General features: G+C 44.5%; 1 protein-coding gene across 3 annotated transcripts in view; it reads right to left on the bottom strand.

The window, feature by feature from the left end:
• The window catches only part of LOC126198581 (helicase domino-like), a 582238-nt gene that overhangs the window by 118529 nt on the left and 443927 nt on the right, over positions 1-19782 (bottom strand). For all 3 annotated transcript variants that reach the window (XM_049935022.1, XM_049935040.1, XM_049935033.1), the window contains one exon: positions 9042-9354. In XM_049935022.1, the coding sequence (XP_049790979.1) occupies positions 9042-9354 (313 nt within the window). The remainder of the gene's footprint in view (positions 1-9041; positions 9355-19782) is intronic.

Genomic DNA, 19782 nt, shown 5'->3' with positions numbered 1-19782 from the left:
CTCATTTCACGTGGGTTGGGAGAACAAAACCTCTACGACTTCTTAGCGACTGTTGCAGCAAATCCTTCTCCCACGTCCACGTTGTGCTTCCGGGGCGCTCCATATAAAATGCAGCTAACGGGAGAGGGTGAAAGGCCAATCCGTGGCGTCTTAAAGCGAAGGCATCCTGGCTGGGGAAGACCCCCGCCCCTTACATAAAACGGCAAGACATGGGGCTTAAGACGACATTCCCATTACCCGAATACCTACTTAGAGATTGGTGATATTTGCCGGGATAATCTCATTAATCGAAATTCTTAATCACAGTTCTTTCTTTGAGGGTTCTATCGTGTCGCGTACTGTTAGCGCAGTCATAGCTGACAGCGCGGAGGCTGATGGGAGCGACTGCAAAGGCATTTCCCATTTACAGTCGCTCAGCCTGGCTGAGCTAATAGTACTATGCAACCTACTTGAGGAGCAGTACCCAAGGGAGTTGTAAACTCATTTCAAAAATGACTAATAAAATTTTTCGAATTTATGACTCGATCAATTCACTGTTAGAGAGTCTTAACCAGCTATTCACTGGTAGTGAAATGACGCACTCATTATTGTATTTCTACACTGAAGAGCCAAAGAAACTGGTACATCTGCCTAATATCGCGTAGGGCCCCCGGGAGCACGCATAAGTGCCGCAACACGAAGGGGCATGGACTTGATTAATGTCTGAAGTAGTGCTGGAGGGTTCAAATGGTTCAGATGGCTCTGAGCATTATGGGACTTAACATCTGACGTCATCAGTCCCCTAGACTTAGAACTACTGAAACCTAACTAACCTAAGGGCATCACACACATCCATGCCGGAGGCAGAATTCGAACCTGCGACCGTTGTGGTCGCGCGGTTCCAGACTGTAGCGCCTAGAACCGCTCGGCCACCCCGGCCGGCCAGTGCTGGAGGGAACTGACACCATGCATCCTGCAGGGCTGTCCATAAATCCGTAAGATTACGAGGGGCTGGAGATCTCTTATATATTCACGCGAGTGTTGCGGAAATGCTTCAGGAACTCGGATGGGAGTCTCTGGAGGAAAGGAGGCGTTTTTTTCGTGAATCGCTACTGAGGAAATTTAGAGAACCAGCATTTGAGGATGACTGCAGTACAGTTTCACTGCTGCCAACTTATATTTAGCGGAAAGACCACAAAGATAAGATAAGAGAGATCAGGGCTCGTACAGAGGCATACAGGTAGTCATTTTTCTCTCGTTCTGCTTGGGAGCGGAACAGGGAGAGAAGATGCTAGTTGTTGTACGAGGTACCCTCCGCCACGCACCGTATGGTGGATTGCGGAGTATTTATGCAGATGTAGATGTAGATGTTCATGTCTGGGGGAGTTTGGGGGCCAGCGGAAGTTTTAAAACTCAGAAGATTGTTCCTGGAACCACTGTGTAGCAATTCTGGACGTCTGGGGTGTCTTATTTTCCTGCTGGAATTGCCCAAGTTAGTCGGAATGCCCAATGGACATGACTGGATGCAGGTGATCTAACAGGATGGTTACGTACGTGTCACCAGTCAGAGTCGTACCTAGACGTATCAGGGGTCGCGTAACACTCCAATTGCACGCGCCACACACCGCTACAGAGCCTCGACCAGCTTGAACAGTCCCCCACTGATATGCACGGTCCATGGATTTACGAAGTTGTCTCCATATCCGTACACGTCCATCCGCCCGATACAATTTGAAACGAGGCTCGTCCGACCTGACAACATGTTTCCAGTCATCAACAGCACAATGTCAGCATTGACGGGTCCAGGCGAGGCGTAAAGCTTTGTGTCGTGCAGTCATCAAGGGTACACGAGTGGGCTCTCTTCGATGATACTTCGTTGAATAGTGTGCACACTGACATTGAAATCTGCGCAATTTGCGGAAGGGTTGCACTTCTGTCACGTTGACCGATTCTCTTCAGTCGCCGTTGGTCCCGTTCTTACAGGATCTTCTTCCGGCAGCGACAAAGTCAGAGATTTGATGTTTTACGGGATTCGTGATATTCAAGTTACACTCGTAAAATGACCGTACGGGAAAAATCCCCACTTCATCGCTACTTCGGAGATGCTGTATCCCATCGCTCGTGCGCCGATTATAACACCACATTCAAACTCACTTAAATATTGATAACATACCACTGTAGGAGCAGTAACCGGTGTAACAACTGTGCCAGACACTTGTCTTATATAGACGTTGCCGACTGCAGCGCCGTACTCTTCCTGTTTACATATCTCTGTATTTGGATACCCATGCCTATACCAGTTTCTTTGGCGCTTCAATGTATCTGACAACTTACTGCGTCCTTTAAAGAAATATGATCTCAGTGATTTATATAATTAAATAATGCAGTGGTTATGTCTTTACTTGCATAGAGCGACTAGTTTCTCGGATTTATTCGTTACTCTAAACGTTGTGGATGTTTTCATTACTAATGTAAATGTAATGTTGTTTTGCAGGAGAAACAACACACACCCAGGTATCACACACAGTAGTAATGAAAACTTGAAAACGGTAATAAATTCTTGAAACTCATGATGCTACGTATGAAAAACTTACCTTGTGCAATATTTGTTGTCAGTAGGAAAGCAGTAACAACAGAAAGTGTCGATTAGGAGAGCGCAGTGACTTCGAACACGGACTAGTCATTGGATGTAGGCGGAGCAACAAAACCATCAGGGACATTTCAACCCTCCTAAATCTATTCTAGTCGACTGAAGGTGATGTCACTGTAAAGTGGACAATGAACAACCGCAGCCAAACGAAAACCCGGAAGACCTCATGTAATGATTGACAGGGATGTTCTAGCAGCAGTCTAGCTAGCACAGTGACTGAGCGCAGGGAGTTAAACAGAATGGGATACAACGATCGAGCAGCTCAGCTCCTCATAAGCCACACATTTCTATATTCCGTGCTAGGCGACGGTTCAGGTATTGTCAAGACTGACGGCAATGGACAGTGGATAATTCTAAACGGCTGATTTGGAATGATGAATCAAGGTATACCCTGTGGCAATCCGATGGAAGGGTTTGGGTTTCGAGAATGGCTGAATAACGTCACCTGCCAGCATGTGCAGTGCCAACAGTGAAGTAAGGAGGTGGTGGTGTTACAGTATGAGGATGTTCTCCGTGGTTAGAGTGTGGTCCCCATATCACGCTTAAAAAACACTAAATGTGGAAAGATATGAACACATTTCATAGCGTTGTGTACAGGGTGCATCCTGTCATAAAACAGCATCTGTGAGGCAATTGTTTGTGGACAGTAACATTTCTGAAATGGAAAGGTCTGCCCATTGTCCGGACCTCAACCTAATGGAACTTTTTAGGATTAGTTAAAACGTTGACCCACTCCAGACCTTTTCTGGTTTCGGCTCTTGTGGATGAATGAGCTGCCATTCCTCCACACATATTCAGACAGATAACTGGAAATGTCCCCAGCAGAGTTGAAGACGTAGTAAAGGTGAAAGGTGGACACACCCCAGATTAATGTCCCGTAATAGGTGTCTGGAAACTTTTGATCAGATAGTTATTCTAACACTAGATAAATGAACTTAATAGTCTGTTCGGATTAACTGATATAAGGATCGGTGTTATAAATAAATTGGTCACTATCACAAACTTGTTCGGTAAGTATTAAAACGACATACAACAATTACGTTTACTTCCATCACGAAATTTCAAACAGTTCCAGTAACGTATGTCTCTCCATCTTAACTTGCGATACTTCAGTTTCTCAACAGAAATCGCTTTAGCGGACAATTAAATTTCACCAAATTGCAAATCTTTACAAAATGCTGACTGTTCTGCCTATGTACGCTAACTGTCCAGTATAAACACACACAACTGATTCCTCCTCTTTCAACGTGACCACTCGCCTAACTCCAAAAATGAACTGCTGTTTCGTGAATCGACAGTATCCTATAGTCGCGCTTGCTGCGCGGAAGTCCCCAAAGCAGTACGAGCGGAACAAGAAAAGGTGTACGGCCCCGGTAAAGCGTGTGCGTACGCTTTCCGAATCACATGACGTGTAGAGTCTGGTGCTGCATATTTGTCGACAGACGTAGTGAAAGTAGTCCACTGCTGCTAGCAACACTGCAGTTGCCGCTGCACACATTTTATGGAATATATTCAAGCCTATTACGTGTCATCACTTAAGAGGTAGTTAAATCGATGGTTTAGAACAGTTAAAGAGCCTGCCTCGCAGCTCCCAAAAGAGCACACTGCCAGGTTGTATAAACAACGACTGCGATAGAGGGGCATCGGTTTTCCACAAAACTACCAGTGTAGCAGAGGCAACAACAAGAGTAAACCAGCAATCTTGAGTGGGAGTTACTGTCTACGACCAGGAGTGCAGACACACAAAGTACAATGAGATGACAAAATTCATGGGATATCTCCTAATATCGTGTCTGGCCGCCATTCGCCCAGCGTAGTGCAGCAACTCACGCGACATACACTCAATAAGTCGTTGGAAGTCCCCTGCAGAAATACTCATCCAAGCTGTCTCTATGCTGCTGCTGTGGTCTTCAGTCCTGAGACTGGTTTGATGCAGCTCTCCATGCTACTCTATCCTGTGCAAGCTTCTTCATCTCCCAGTACCTACTGCAACCTACATCCTTCTGAATCTGCTTAGTGTATTCATCTCTTGGTCTCCCTCTACGATTTTTACCCTCCACGCTGCCCTCCAATGCTAAATTTGTGATCCCTTGATGCCTCAGGACATGTCCTACCAACCGATCCCTTCTTCTAGTCAAGTTTAGCCACAACATCCACAACCTTCTCTTCTCCCCAATTCTATTCAATACCTCCTCATTAGTTACGTGATCTACCCACTTAATCTTCAACATTCTTCTGCAGCACCACATTTCGAAAGCTTCTATTCTCTTCTTGTCCAAACTATTTACCGTCCATGTTTCACTTCCATACATGGCTACACTCCATACAAATACTTTCAGAAACGACTTCCTGACACATAAATCTATACTTGATGTTAACAAGTTTCTCATCTTCAGAAATGCTTTCCTTGCCATTGCCAGTCTACATTTTATATCCTCTCTACTTCGACCATCATCAGTTATTTTGCTCCCCAAATAGCAAAACTCCTTTACTCCTTTAGGTGTCTCATTTCCTAATCTAATTTCCTCAGCATCACTCGACTTAATTCGACTACATTCCATTATCCTCGTTTTGCTTTTGTTGATGTTCACCTTATATCCTCCTTTCAAGACACTGTCCATTCCGTTCAACTGCTCTTCCAAGTCCTTTGCTGTCTCTGACAGAATTACAATGTCATCGGCGAACCTCAAAGTTTTTACTTCTTCTCCATGAATTTTAATACCTACTCCGAATTTTTCTTTTGTTTCCTTTACTGCTTGCTCAATATACAGATTGAATAACACTGGGGAGAGGCTACAACCCTGTCTCACTCCTTTCCCAACCACTGCTTCCCTTTGATGCCCCTCGACTCTTATAACTGCCATCTGGTTTCTGTACAAATTGTAAATAGCCTTTCGTTCCCTGTATTTTACCCCTGCCACCTTTAGAATGTGAAAGAGCGTATTCCAGTCAACTTTGACAAAAGCTTTCTCTAAGTCTACAAATGCTAGAAACGTAGGTTTGCCTTTTCTTAATCTTTCTTCTAAGATAAGTCGTAAGGTTAGTATTGCCTCACGTGTTCCAACATTTCTACGGAATCCAAACTGATCTTCCCCGAGATCGGCTTCTACCAGTTTTTCCATTCGTCTGCAAAGAATTCGCGTTAGTATTTTGCAGCTGTGACTTATTAAACTGATAGTTCGGTAAATTTCACATCTGTCAACACCTGCTTTCTTTGGGATTGGAATAATTATATTCTTCTTGAAGTCTGAGGGTATTTCACCTGTCTCATACATCTTGCTCACCAGATGGTAGAGTTTTGTCAGGACTGGCTCTCCCAAGGCCGTCAGTAGTTCTAATGGAATGCTGTCTCTATAGTCTTCCAGAATTGCAAAAGTGTTGCCGGTGTAGGAAGTTGGGCACGAACTGACGTCTCGATTATGTCTCATAAATGTTCGATGAATGATAATTAATTGAAACGCTCACCTGCCGACAGGTGTTGTTGACATACCTTGATGGGGACAGCCGAAAAATGTGTGCCCCGACTGGGACTCGAACCCGGGATCTCCTGTTTACATGGCAGACGCTCTATCCATCTGGGCCATCGAGGACTCATATGAATAGCGCGACTGCAGGGAATTATCCCTTGTACGCTTCTCGTGAGACCCACATTCCCAACTGTCCACAATCTACATACGTAATGTTCACAATAGATAATTTGCCCATCCACTCGTTACTCGCGCCCACTAAGTTGACGATTCCCTAAGAGTTCGGGCAACCTGTGCGCACTCGCACAGAAGAAGGTCAATGGTCGCGTAGCCATTTAACTATTTATGAAGATAGTAACTGTTCTCGAAAGAACAGATACCACTGATGACCGTGCAGCTTCTCTAGAATAAATGATAATTAACTGAATCCCTCAGCTGCCGACAGGTGTTGTTTACATACCTTGATGGGGACAGCCGAAAATGTGTGCCCCGACCGAGACTCGAATCCGGGATCTCCTGCTTACATGGCAGACGCTCTATCCATCTGAGCCACCGAGGACACAGATGAACAATGCGACTGCAGGGACTTATCCCTAGCTCGCTTCCCGTGAGACCCAAGGCATAAGTCCCTGCAGTCGCGCTATTCATCTGTGTCCTCGGTGGTGGTTCTCTGATCGCAAGCGCAGATGTGAAGGGATTGTGATGTGCTTGATGCACGATATGGCAGTCCTCCGCCCCCCCCCCCCCCCCCCGGTGATCAGACGTGGTCGATCAGAACCTTGACGATGGATAAGTCTGCCCTAATGCTCCAATGCAGTCCAACTTTGGGCCACTGTACGGTGCAGCGAGTATGTGTGCAGACGTTTTTAGACGTGCTAATGGTGACTGTGTGTTGAAAGTGGCTCAAAGAACACATATTGATGACGTTTTGAGGGGTAGAATGCTAGGGTGACTGGAGGCTGGTCAGAAACAGCAGGTCGTAGCACGGGCCCTCCGTGTGCCACAAAGTGTGATCTCAGGATTATGGCAAAGATTCCAGCAGACAGGAGACGTGTCCAGGCGCTACAGTACGGGACGTCCACAGTGTACAACATCACAAGAAGACCGATATCTCACCATCAGTGCCCGCAACGGCCACGGAGTACTGCAGGTAGCCTTGGTTCAAATGGCTCTGAGCACTATGGGACTTAACTTCTAAGGTCATCAGTCCCCTAGAACTTAGAACTACTTAAACCTAACTAACCTAAGGACATCACACACATCCATGCCCGAGGCAGGATTCGAACCTGCGACCGTAGCGGTCGCTCGGTTCCAGACTGAAGCGCCTAGAACGCTCGGCCACTCGCAAGTAGCCTTGCTTGGGACCTTACCGCAGCCACTGGAACAGTTGTCTGCAGAAACAGAGTCTACAGACGACTGAACAGACATGGTTTATTAGCCTGGAGACCTGTAAGGTGCATTCCACTGATCCCTGGTGACAGGAGAGCCCTTAAAGCCTGGTGTCAAGAACACAGAACATTGTCATTGGAACAGTGGTCCCAGGTTATGTTCACAGACGAGTCCAGGTGTAGTCTGAACAGTGATTCTCACCGGGTTTTCATCTGGTGTGAACCAGGAACCTGATACCAACCCCTTAATATCCTTGAAAGGGACCTGTACGGAGGTCGTGATTTGATGGTGTGAGGTGGGATTATGATTGGTGCACGTACAACCCTGCATGTCTTTGACAGAGGAACTGTAACAGGTCAGGTGTATTGGGACGTCATTTTGCACCAGTATGTCCGCCTTTTCAGGGGTGCAGTGGGTCCCACCTTCCTCCTGATGGATGATAACGCACGGCCCCACTGAGCTGCCATCATGGAGGAGTACCTTGAAACAGAAGGTATTAGGCGAATGGAGTGGCCTGCCTGTTCTCCAAACCTAAACCGCATCGAGCACGTCTGGGATGCTCTCGGTCGACGCATCGCTGCTCGTCTTCACACCCGTAGGTCACTTCAGGAGCTCCGACAGGTAACTGGTGCAAGAATGGGAGGCTATACCCCAGCAGCTGCTCGACCACCTGATCAAAAGTATGTTAACCCGTTTTGCGGCCTGTGTACATGTGCATAGTGATCATATCCCATACTGATGTCGGGGTACATGCGCAGGAAACAGTGGCGTTTTGTAGCACATGTGTTTCGGGACGGTTTCCTCAACTTATCAGCAATACCGTGGACTTACAGATCTGTGTCATGTGTGTTCCCTATTTGACTATGCTATTAGCGCCAGTTTTGTGTAGTGCCACGTTGTGTGGCACCACATTCTGCAATTATCCTTAATTTATGAGCATGAGTGTACGATTCGACCAGCAGGCCAAATGGAGGCCCACAATGATGCCCTTTCAAACACAGTCAGGTGCTGTCAACGAAGTGTTACACGAGTATGCAGCATCTCCGTGTCGTTTACAGTGATTACCCAACTGCTGACGCTGTTCACGTCCTTTATGTACCCTGGTAACAGAACTAAACATGAGCCCTCTGGTGGTCTTTCTCGTTGTCACAGAGAAGCACTTCTACTCATTACATGCACACCGACAGTGTGTATGTTTACGAGGTTACAGTGACATCAGACCAGAAAGGGGTGTTCAGCTTTTTATTTTGTTAGGAAGTGCAGGCAGTGTTTTAATACGTCGACAAATAAAAATCACCGAAATTTTACCATAGCGGAAATTATTTGTCAGTTTGTGTGTCATCACAAGTTAGAACATTTATGTTAGTCGTTTTGCTGGCGGCTGCGATTTGTGTAATTTTTCTGATTTTTACGAGGCAAATTCACGATGTCCCAGAGAGTATAAAGGCAGACATGTATCACAGAAAGTGAATGTTCTTTTATGTGGTATAACAAGCGAAGTTGGAAAATTTCATTAACTCTACAATTAAGTTATCCAAGAGATATCACGAACTTACTTGTGTAGCCTGCGGAGGGCGACTGTTGCTGCTGTTTCTGCTGTTGCTGCTGTTGTTGGTGCTGTTGCTGCTGCTGCTGTTGTTGTTGGTGCTGTTGCTGCAGTTGTTGTTGCTGCTGCTGTTGCTGTTGTTGATTCTGTTGCTGCTGCTGTTGTTGTTGTTGCTGCTGCTGCTGCTGCGTTGCGTTATTAGGTGGCTGCACTATTCTTTTCTGAATTATCTTCTCTTCAATCAGCGCCCTCACACTCATGCTAGCTGTTTGCAAGGGAGGACCCGGAATCTCCTTCTTCTCGCACTTCTTGGAGTCCGAGTCCTGTGGAAGACAAACAGAAGGCTATGCAGAGTCATCTCCACAATACAGTGCTCTAAATACATACACAGTACGGTGAAAGACTGCCAATCTGCATTCCACCTGTTACTAAAAATATTCCCCTTGCATTTCTTATCTGCTTTTAGCTGGTGTCTGCTGTCGTCGCTGCTTACTACAGCAGTATGATGTAAGAACTTACATTATTTTTCAGTGTGCGAATTGTTGGATGAAGTCAGATATTCGTCTTACAGGAATACAAATAAGTCCAAAGACTCGCTCTTATTTGACATTGTTCGAGGCTCTGTGTAATTAACCAACCAGGTAACCCTGTGGACCACCATCCTACTCTCCAAAGCAGATGTATATTCATTTATAATACAATCATGTCGCTTTAAAAAGAGAAGAAAGAGTACAGAAAAGGCGCGGCAGAAACTGAGCTGCTTATTTACTGTGTCGTTCACAGCACGATTTACTGTGTCGTTCACTGCACGATGCGTGCCTTTCGACTGAGCGTCACTTCGGCTGCATGTGAGTCTGTGGATGCATATGGAATAAAAGAAGGTAAGAAGGGGTTCATCAGTGCTAATGCACTATCTGCTCGTCACAGACATGCAGAATACCAAACGAACGGTTAAGCTTACCCATAATAAGAATCTTATGTCCTTCAACGTCTTACATGCTTAGCATCACATAAAACATTTACAAAGGCAGAAATGAGGGAGTTCGTTGATACTGAAGTTTGGAGGAATGGGTGAGTCGGAGGGGGGGGGGGGGGAATGTGATGTAAAAGATGTGGAACATAATACAGTCTACTATCGACATAACTGTTGTAGTAGAGAATGAATAAAGTGTGTGAGGTGTGGCGCTGTTAATGCATACTAGAAGTAGACTACTTTGATCCAACAGAGCAATCGAACTGCGAGTTTTGAAGAAAAAGAGATCACCGAAATTGGTGAGCTGATGTTTGTATTCGATATCAAAACAGATTACAACTGTTCGGATCTACGTTGAAGAATTATTAGTGTTTAATGTGCCGTCGACGACGAGCTTATTAGAGACGGAGCAAAAGCTCGTATTAGGGAAGGATGGAGAAGGGAAACAGTCAAAACCTCCAAAGGAACCATCCCGTCATTTGCCTTTAATGATTCAAGGAAATCACGGAAAACATATATCAGGATAGCTAGACGGGGATGGGAATCACTATCTTGCCGAACACGAGTCCAGTGTCTCACCTCTGTGCCGTCTTGCTCGGCGTTGCTCTGATGACATTCTTGAAGATCGATAAAATATAGTTTTATAATAAAATGTAATTTCATTTCGCTCTTTTCACCAACAAATGAAGTATATTCAATTGTATGTAAACCACGAAGTCTCCAATACGTATTTTTTATCCTTTAATGCGAATTTCATTTTCGTATTAATATATGGAGAGCACGTAATACGTTCCACCCCTGTCTATACATACTTAGGCGGCCTAGCGCACAAACCAATTTCGCGTATATATTAGTCTTACATTTCGGTTTCATTCTAATTTGTCACGGTTTTTGTCGAAAGTGTGCGCTAAATATTTATATTTGAACAAAGATTCTCAAATGCACTACAAATAACGTAACAAGAAATGCGCAGCCCTATTACTTGTACCAGTTGAATTAACGGATGGTACCCTATGAAAAGCTTCTAACCGCTGTAGCTCATTTATCGCGATTATTAAATACGTGAGGCATAGAGGCAGCTGAAAGTATTTTTAGAATGCTGTTTGAAGCTTGATTCTTTTCATCTGGTAATTATCTTCTGGCACTTAATTGCCAGTGTCTGTTCACGGACGATCAAATTCACAATGAACTTTTGAATTAGCATCTCGCTATAATGAACCAATTTTCACAGTGGATCGGGAAATATGTTGTTGACTCATGGTCTTTACAAGAACTCTTTCTTCTAGAGAAGTGGCTGGGAGGAGGGGATGGAGGTGGGGAAAGTATGTAACTTTGTGTTTTGCTCTAAGCAAAGGCAACAGAAAGAAAGCTTAGAGTTTAACGTCCTACCATCGTCAAGGTCTTTAGAGAGTGGAGGGCCATAGTTACCAGGTCAAGAATACAAGAGCGTTGCTGCATAATTAACAAAAAACGCAAACTGCGCAATAAAATTTGCACCTGGGAGTCAGAGATGCCGCCAGGAATTTGTTGGTAGTCATGCGGCTCTTGCGTCAAGCCAAAGATATATGAATAGTCAAAGAGTTTTAGATGCGAACGTTTTGGTAAGGCTTTACCACGTCTGTTATTGATATCGATTAAATACTACGAGGGTAATCCCAAAAGTAAAGTCTCCTACTTTTTTATAAGTACATAGACCTGTTTATTTCTACAATGGTTTACATCAGTTAACAGCTTGAACATTTAGCTATTTTTCAACATAATCACCATTTATGTCGATGCATTTTTGTAGACGCTGTGGCAGTTTTTGTATGCCCATGTCATACCAGCTCGCCGCCATGCTGTTCAGAAAGTTATGAACCTCTCTGGTGTGAAGTGGTATGCCCAGGTTTCGTCACTAGTGACAATTGAATCCAGAAAGTTGTCCTGTTCGTCTGCAAGGCGGTGAAGAAATGCGTGGGAAGCATCAACTCGTTGCCGCATGTGGTCCTCAGTCAGCATGCGTGGCACCCACCTTGCGCACACCTTCCGGTAGTTCAATGTTGCCGTTAAAATTCTGTGAGCGGTGCTTCGGGAAACCTCAGGAACCAACATGCAGACATTTAGGGTGGTCCGCCGATCTTCAAGCTTGCTTTACTCAACCTTCAACACTGTCTCCTCAGAAATTGACGGTCTCCCGCTCCTTTGTTCATCGTGAATTTCGGCCCGACCAGCTACAAACTCTCTACACCACTTACGAACATTTTTGACATCCATGCACGACTCATCATTCGCTTCCGTTAATTGGTGATGGATTTCAATCGGCGCAGTGCCATTTGCGTTCAAAAACCAAATAACTGCGTGCAGTTCGAACTTGGCGGTAACATCCAACTGGAACTGACAAGCCAAGATTGAGCGCCCCCGAGCGGCGTGCACAAGTTTACACACAGCGCGTGAAACACTCTTCATAACAGTGTGACCAACTGCCACACAAGCAGAGTTCTTTACTTATAAAAAAAGACCTTACTTTTGGGATTACCCTCGTATAAATTTACTGTAGCTTGTCACTCGTTATTGTAGTTTTTAATCGATATCAGTAGCAGTCATGGTAAAGCCAAACTTAAAATGCTCGCATTTATAAGGCTGCGATCAAAAAGTTCCCGTTCGAAGGCCGTCCAATCCAGAATCAGTAAGCCAATCAGCCAAAATCTTCGTGAGTATTGAGGCAACACTCCACCAACGCACCAGGTTGAAGATCGCGTTTGATAAAGCACCGTGTCCTGCTGCGTGAAGAAGTGTCCTTTAACTCCCTGCTTTACGTGCTCGTCCGACGGGAATCGTCAACTCTTCAAGGCGTTTTTTTAGAGACCGAAAGTGTGATAATCGCATGGGCAGAGAACGGTATAATGGGACGAATGCTCGAGTGTATCACACTTGCGTTGGCGTAACTTATGCGTTACGACATTTGCGATGTGGGGACGTGCATTATCATGAATCAGCAAGGAACTAGACTCACCATTCCACAACGGTGGTTTCGACAGACATGCTATCCCATACACATTCTTCATTCTCCGATGGGTAGCTACCGGTGTTTGTCCTTCGGCAGCCAAGAAAAAAATAGAAGCACGTTGGTCCTGTTTGATCGCAGTTGGTAATATCGTTGCCACAGTTCATATTTCCACATTTACCGGACACACTTCCGAAAGATACAAATGCCCCACGAATCCCTTGCCTACATGTCGGTGCTTATGTTCCCACCTCGAAGTCCGGCTACGTCGCACATACGCTGCAGTCTCATTACAAATGAGTTATGCGTTAAATATTTGACTTAAAGCATGTAGGCGAGAAAAGTTTAGGAAAAGTTTTAAATTATGCTTAAAGTATGTTGAAAGTCGTTAAATGCTCTCATTATGAAAACTAGATGAACATAGTCTGGGTAATTTGCGCTCCATTTTAAGCAGATGCTAGCTTTTCAAGCATATTAAAGTTTATGACGTCACAACTCCTAAACTATGTATCGTGCAATGATATACTTTTGCAGGTACATTCAGTGATACATGTAGACATTGCTTGCACCGTGAGTTGCGCATAGGGTTAGTAGTAAGGAAGTTATAAATTAAAACGTCATGCGAGATGTGAAGTTTCACTGCGCGCTATTCTAAGCAAAAGCTAGTTTTTGACGCATCTAAGTATTTGTGATGTCATCACTCCTGAACCGTGTGCCGCACAGTAATATAACTTTGGAGGCACTTTCAGTGAAACATGAAAGATACTGCCTGCACAATGATGCGAATAAAGACGGTAGTAAGATGTGATAAATTAAAATTTCATGCTTGATGCTGAAGTTTAACTGCATGAACAGCGAAAAAGTGTAAGTGAAAACTTTCTTCCTACCATTATTTTGTAGGGGCGTGTGAGTGAGAAAAAATTTCGTAAAGATTTGATATTACGTATAAAGTTTGTTGGAAGTGTCTATGTGCTCTTAGTCTTAAATACTAAATGAATACATTCCGGGTATTTGGGCGCCGTCAATTATGCTGTCTCAAGGCAAACACACAGCTTGCAGTAATAATTCTTGTCTTATTGTGTTAAACTTTTAACGTGAGATTGTAATTCTTAATGAGTAGATTATGACAGAATTTTAAATTTTTAAATTCGGCAAAAAATTGAAAATCAAATTTTTGTTGCTCATGCAAGCAATTAGATAGGCAGCCTGCAATTGGCAACTGGGTTCCGGGATAGCAGTTTCGTAATACGAATTTGTCCGGTCAGGCAATCAAGATAGAGTTTTGCTTATGCCACTGTAGTCAAAATTATGTTGTTGTATATTCTTTGTACTTATCACATTCTAGACGCTATCTCTGCTTACTTCAGTACTTATAAAGTGTATTTGATATTGTCCGTGATGTAACACTACAGAAACAGGCCTCCACAAAACGTTGAGTCATGCCTTAAAATAGTATTTTTTTTTCTTAGGTTACTGAACAGTATCAAAGGCTACCTCAAAGCCTTACGCACAACACAGACGTGTATTAATTCGCATAAATCCGCCTGATTTTCTTTTGCGTATTAATTTATACAGACTTTGTAATACTTGTTACCCCTGTCCATGCATAAAATACTTATGCTGCCTAGATGCACAGATAAATTTTGCGTTCCTTCCTGTCTATTTGTCTTGCTCTTCTGTTTCACCCTAATGTCCACGGTCTTTGCAGAAAGTATGCGCGAAGTATTTGTATCAGCAACACGATACTGAAATACACTAAAAATAACCTCTGAAACGTGTCGTGGAAATAAAATAAATGGTGACTGGAAAACTTGTAGTTTTCATTAGGAAACAGTGTGTTGTCATTTCCATCAGCTGGACTCTTCTGCGTATTGTGTAACGTATTCGAACTTCATTCTGGCTACACCCCGAGAATAATTGTCGAAAGTTGTGCGCCATATGGTACTTGAACGGAAAACAAAACCCATTATGTTCCGGAAGTTGTTCGAAAATTCAGTATTATTCTAGCCCTGTGTTGTCAAGGGCGTACTGGGAGCACCTCCGTTGAACGTTTCGCCTCCTACAGTGGATAGCACGATGTCGAATCAAGTTTGCTTAATGATTCTGGAAAATTCACGTGATGTAAGGTCTCGGGAGCAGGGCAGTCAACTGATTTCTGCTAAAGGTTCGCGAAATTACAGAGATGAGTAACGCAAGCACGAAATTTCTCGCATAATAGTTTAAAAATGATTATGCATTGTAAATAGCTTGATCGTCTGATCTTGAGGTAAACATTCGAAACGAACAATTTCATTCATCTCTCAAAATACTGGACACATATTTCTAAAATCGGTATGTGGAGATTATTGTACTTCAGTGTTGCACATGAAAACTCCGTACTCCTGAGCTGCTTTTTTTTTAACAAACTTTGCTGCAACTCGATGTATATTCAGTTTTCTAGTTAAAATCTACGTTTTCATTTGTCAGTTGGTAGTTCAATAGCCACGGGTCTATTTATCATTTGTTATTTTTGTCTTGTGAAGTTCAGATTGTGAAGTTGCGCTTGAGTTTACATAACTGAATTTTTCAATTTTAATTGCGATTTGTTGGCCAATCGTTTAAGCATGCCGCACATATACAGGGTGGTCCCGAATTCATGGTACAAACTTTAATGGTAGGTGCAGGACATTGTAACAAGGATATATTGTATAGGAATGTATAGTCCCAGGTGACGCGGTGAGGCGTAAACAGGGGAAATAACGGCCGAAAGGAAAACGAAAGATTTTATTGAAATCGTTGTTGACAAGTGTCATGTTTACAGTAAGTGTTCAAAATTGCGTCCACCATGAGCGATACATGCTTGACAGCGTCGGTGCAGCGATTGGCGTACACGTTCAAAGATGCCTGGTATTTCACGCACACCTGCAGCAGCTACAGATATGCGAGCAACGAGATCCTCATCTGAGTCAACTGGAGTCTCATAAACAAGGCTCTTAAGATGTTCCCATAAAAAGTAATCGAGGCAAGAGAAATCAGGAGATCGGGGTGGCCAAGGGACTGGTCCACCACGCCCAATCCATCTAGCACCAAACGTGGCATTCAGGTAATTCCGTACAGCAGTGCTGAAGTGTGCTGGCGCTCCATCGTGCTGAAACCACATGCGGTTACGAATGGCGAGCGGAACATCTTGCAGCAGTTCTGGTAACACTTCTTGCAGAAAAATAAGATAGCTTTCGCCACAGAGTCGCGTGGGTAGTAAGTATGGCCCAATCAAAAAGTCGTTCACAATACCAGCCCACACATTAATACCGAAACGTTGTTGATACGCATGTGGACGCGTTGCATGTGGATTATCTGTTGCCCACACATGGGAATTGTGCGCATTAAAGACACCCTCGCGTGAAAATGTCGCTTCATCTGTAAATAGCACATGACCTACGAAATCCGGCTGCAACGCACATTGCTGCAACAACCACTGGCAGAAGTTCACGCGAAGAGGATAATCTGCCGGATTCAATGCCTGTACTTTTTGAAAATGGAAGGGGTGTAAGCGATTTTCATTTAACACTCTGCATACAGTCTGATGACTCACATGTACGTCACGCGCAACAGTTCTTGTGCTTGACTCGGGTCTATCAGCCACTATGTTCAAGATGCGTTCTTCCAGTCGTGGAGTGCGTACAGCTCTTAATCGACCAGCGTCATGTCTGTTGACGTCGAACGTACCTGTTTCACAAAGTTGACGATGTAACCGTTGAAAAATTCTATGATCCGGCATTCGTCGATTAGGATACTCCGCGCGATACATTCGTAACGCAGCTCTGGCGTTACCATTTGCACGGCCGTACATGTAATGCATGTCTGCTTTTTCTGCATACGTAAAGTCACCCATCGTCTACGGCAGCACAATTGTGAATGGCGCTTGTCCCTACTGCGATACATCATGTTCATCTACTGCCCTCTACCGGCAGTGACACCAACCGATCACTCCATTTCTCTTTCCCCTGTTTACGCCTCACCGCGTCACCTGCGACTATACATTCCTATACAATAAATCCTTGTTACAATGTCCTGTACCTACCATTAAAGTTTGTACCATGAATTCGGGACCACCCTGTATACTAACGCTGAGTCTGCCGATACGGTATTCGCGTACTGGTTTTGTTACGAAAACGGCGCTGCTGCTTGTAAAGAATATCGTAGAGGCATTCCTAACTGCAGGGTAGCAGATTGAAGGGTGTTTACTCGTATTTTTACTTACAAGGGAACCTCCCCATCGCACCCCCCTCTGATTTAGTTTTAAGTTGGCACAGTGGCTAGGCCTTGAAAAACTGAACACAGATCAATCGAGAAAACAGGAAGAAGTAGTGTGGAACTATGAAAAAAATAAGCAAAATATACAAACTGAGTAATCCACGGGCAACATATGCAACAACAAGGAGCCTGAAAACTCAGCAGCACCGTGGTCCCGTGGTTAGCGTGAGCAGCTCTGGAACGGAAGGTACTCGGTTCAAGTCTTCCATCGAGTGAAAAGTTTAATTTTTTATTTTCAGACAGTTATTATCTGTCGGTCCGTCCGTCTGATGAGATCACTTTTTGAGAGTGATTATCACATACACAAGAAAACCTAAATCAGGCAAGGTAGAAGACGCTTTTTACCCATTCGCCAAGTGTACAAGTTAGGTGGGTCATGTGACGCACATGCCGTCACCAGTGTCGTATAGAATGTATCAGACGTGTTTTCCTGTGGAGGAATCGGTTGACCTATGACCTTGCGATCAAATGTTTTCGGTTCCCATTGGAGAGGCACATCCTTTCGTCTACTAATCGCACGGTTTTGCGGTGCGGTCGCAAAACACAGACATTAAACTTATTACAGTGAACAGGGACGTCAATGAACGAACGGGCAGATCATAACTTTGCGGAAATAAAGAAAGAAAACTTTTCACTCGAGGGAAGACTTGAACCAAGGACCTCTCGTCCGGCAGCTGCTCACGCTAACCACGGGACCACGGCGCTCCTGAGCTCACATTATCCTTGATGTTGCCTATCTCGCGAATGGACTACTCAGTTTGTATGTTTTGCTTATTTTTATCATAGTTCCACATAACTTCTTCCTGTTTTCTCGATTGATCTGTGTTCAGTTTTTTAAGGCCTATCCACGGTGCCAATTTATAACTAAATCTGAGGGGGGTGCGATGAGGAGGTTCCCTTGTTAGCTGAGTGAGACTGGTGCAATGCCCACTAGTCATGTTGCGCCAGTCTCACATCTCATTTGAAAGTGGAAATGAAAAGAGTGTGGATGAAGCATACGACCTTATTCAACTGGTGGAACGTAGTCCTACAACAATTGCACGCAAAATGTGTACAGGTGTCAGTGCTCCACAGATAATAACATAATGGACATTAGGTATGCGTGGGCTCTATCTGTATCAGTTACAACAGAGTCAGACTCAATACCTTCGAAAAGGAGGTGAAGATGAACGATCTGAAGTTTGTTGTTGACTAATTGCAATCTGCAAGTAATCCCTTTAATACACACTATGTGACCAAAAGTATCCGGACACCTGGCCGAAAATGACAAGTTCGTGGCGCCCTCCATCGGTAATGCTGGAATTCAATATTGTGTTGGCCCACCCTTAGCTTCCACTCTCGCAGGCATACGTTCAATCAGGTGCTGAAATGTTTCTTGGGGAATGGCAGCCAATCTTTACGGAGTGCTGCACTGAGGAGAGGTATCGATGTCGGTCGGTGAGCCCTGGCACGAAGTCGGCGTTCCAAAACATCCCAAATGTGCTCTTAGGATTCATGTCTGGACTCTGTGCATGCCAGTGCATTACAAGGATGTTATTGCCGTGCAACCACTTCGCTACAGGCCGTGCATTATGAACAGGTGCCGGCCGCTGTGGCCGAGCGGTTCTAGTCGCTTCCGTCCGGAACCGCGCTGCTGCTACAGTCGCAGGTTCGAATCCTGCCTCGGGCATGGTTGTGTGTGATGTCCTTAGGTTAGTTATGTTTAAGTACTTCTGAGTCTAGGGGACTGATGACCTCAGATGTTAAGTCCCATAGTGCTTAGAGCCATCTGAACCTTTTTTTTAAATTGGTGCTCGATCGTGTTGAAAGATGCAATCGCCATCCCAGTATTGCTCTGGCAGATGACGTTCACCGGGCATTTGCCATACCCATATCTTGACATCGGATCGCCACGTTGTGAACCGCGATCACTCCACACAACGTTTTTCCACTGCTTAATCGTCCAATTTTTACGGTCCTTACACTAAGCGAGACGTTGTTTGGCATTTACCGGCGTGATGTGTGGCTTATGACCATGAAATCCAAGTTTTCACACTTCCCGCCTAACTGTCATAGTACTTGCAGTGGATCCTGATGCAGTTTGGAATTCCTGTGTGATGGTCTGGATAGATGTCTGCCTGTTACACATTACGACCCTCTACAGCTGTCGGCGGTCTCTGTCAGTTAACAGACGAGGTCGGCCTGTACACTTTCGTGCTCTACGTGTCCCTTCACGTTTCCATTTCACTATCACATCGGAAACAGTGGCCATAGTGATGTTCAGGATTGTCGAAATCTCGCGTACAGACACAATCACATGACCCCGTTCGAAGTCCGTGAGTTTCGCGGAGCGTCCCATTCTGCTTTCTCACGATTTCTAATGACTACTGAGGTCGATGATATAGAGTACTTGGCAGTAGGAGGCAGCACAATGCACCTAATATGAAAAACGTATGTTTTTGGGTGTGTCCGGATATTTTTGATCACATAGCGTAGGCTGCTGATGAATCCACCTTCGCTCGT

This window comes from Schistocerca nitens, chromosome 1 (genome assembly GCF_023898315.1).
Source record: "Schistocerca nitens isolate TAMUIC-IGC-003100 chromosome 1, iqSchNite1.1, whole genome shotgun sequence".
Lineage (NCBI taxonomy): Eukaryota > Metazoa > Arthropoda > Insecta > Orthoptera > Acrididae > Schistocerca > Schistocerca nitens.
Note: the sequence above shows the minus strand (reverse complement) of the source record. Positions and strands in the feature narration are given on the sequence as shown.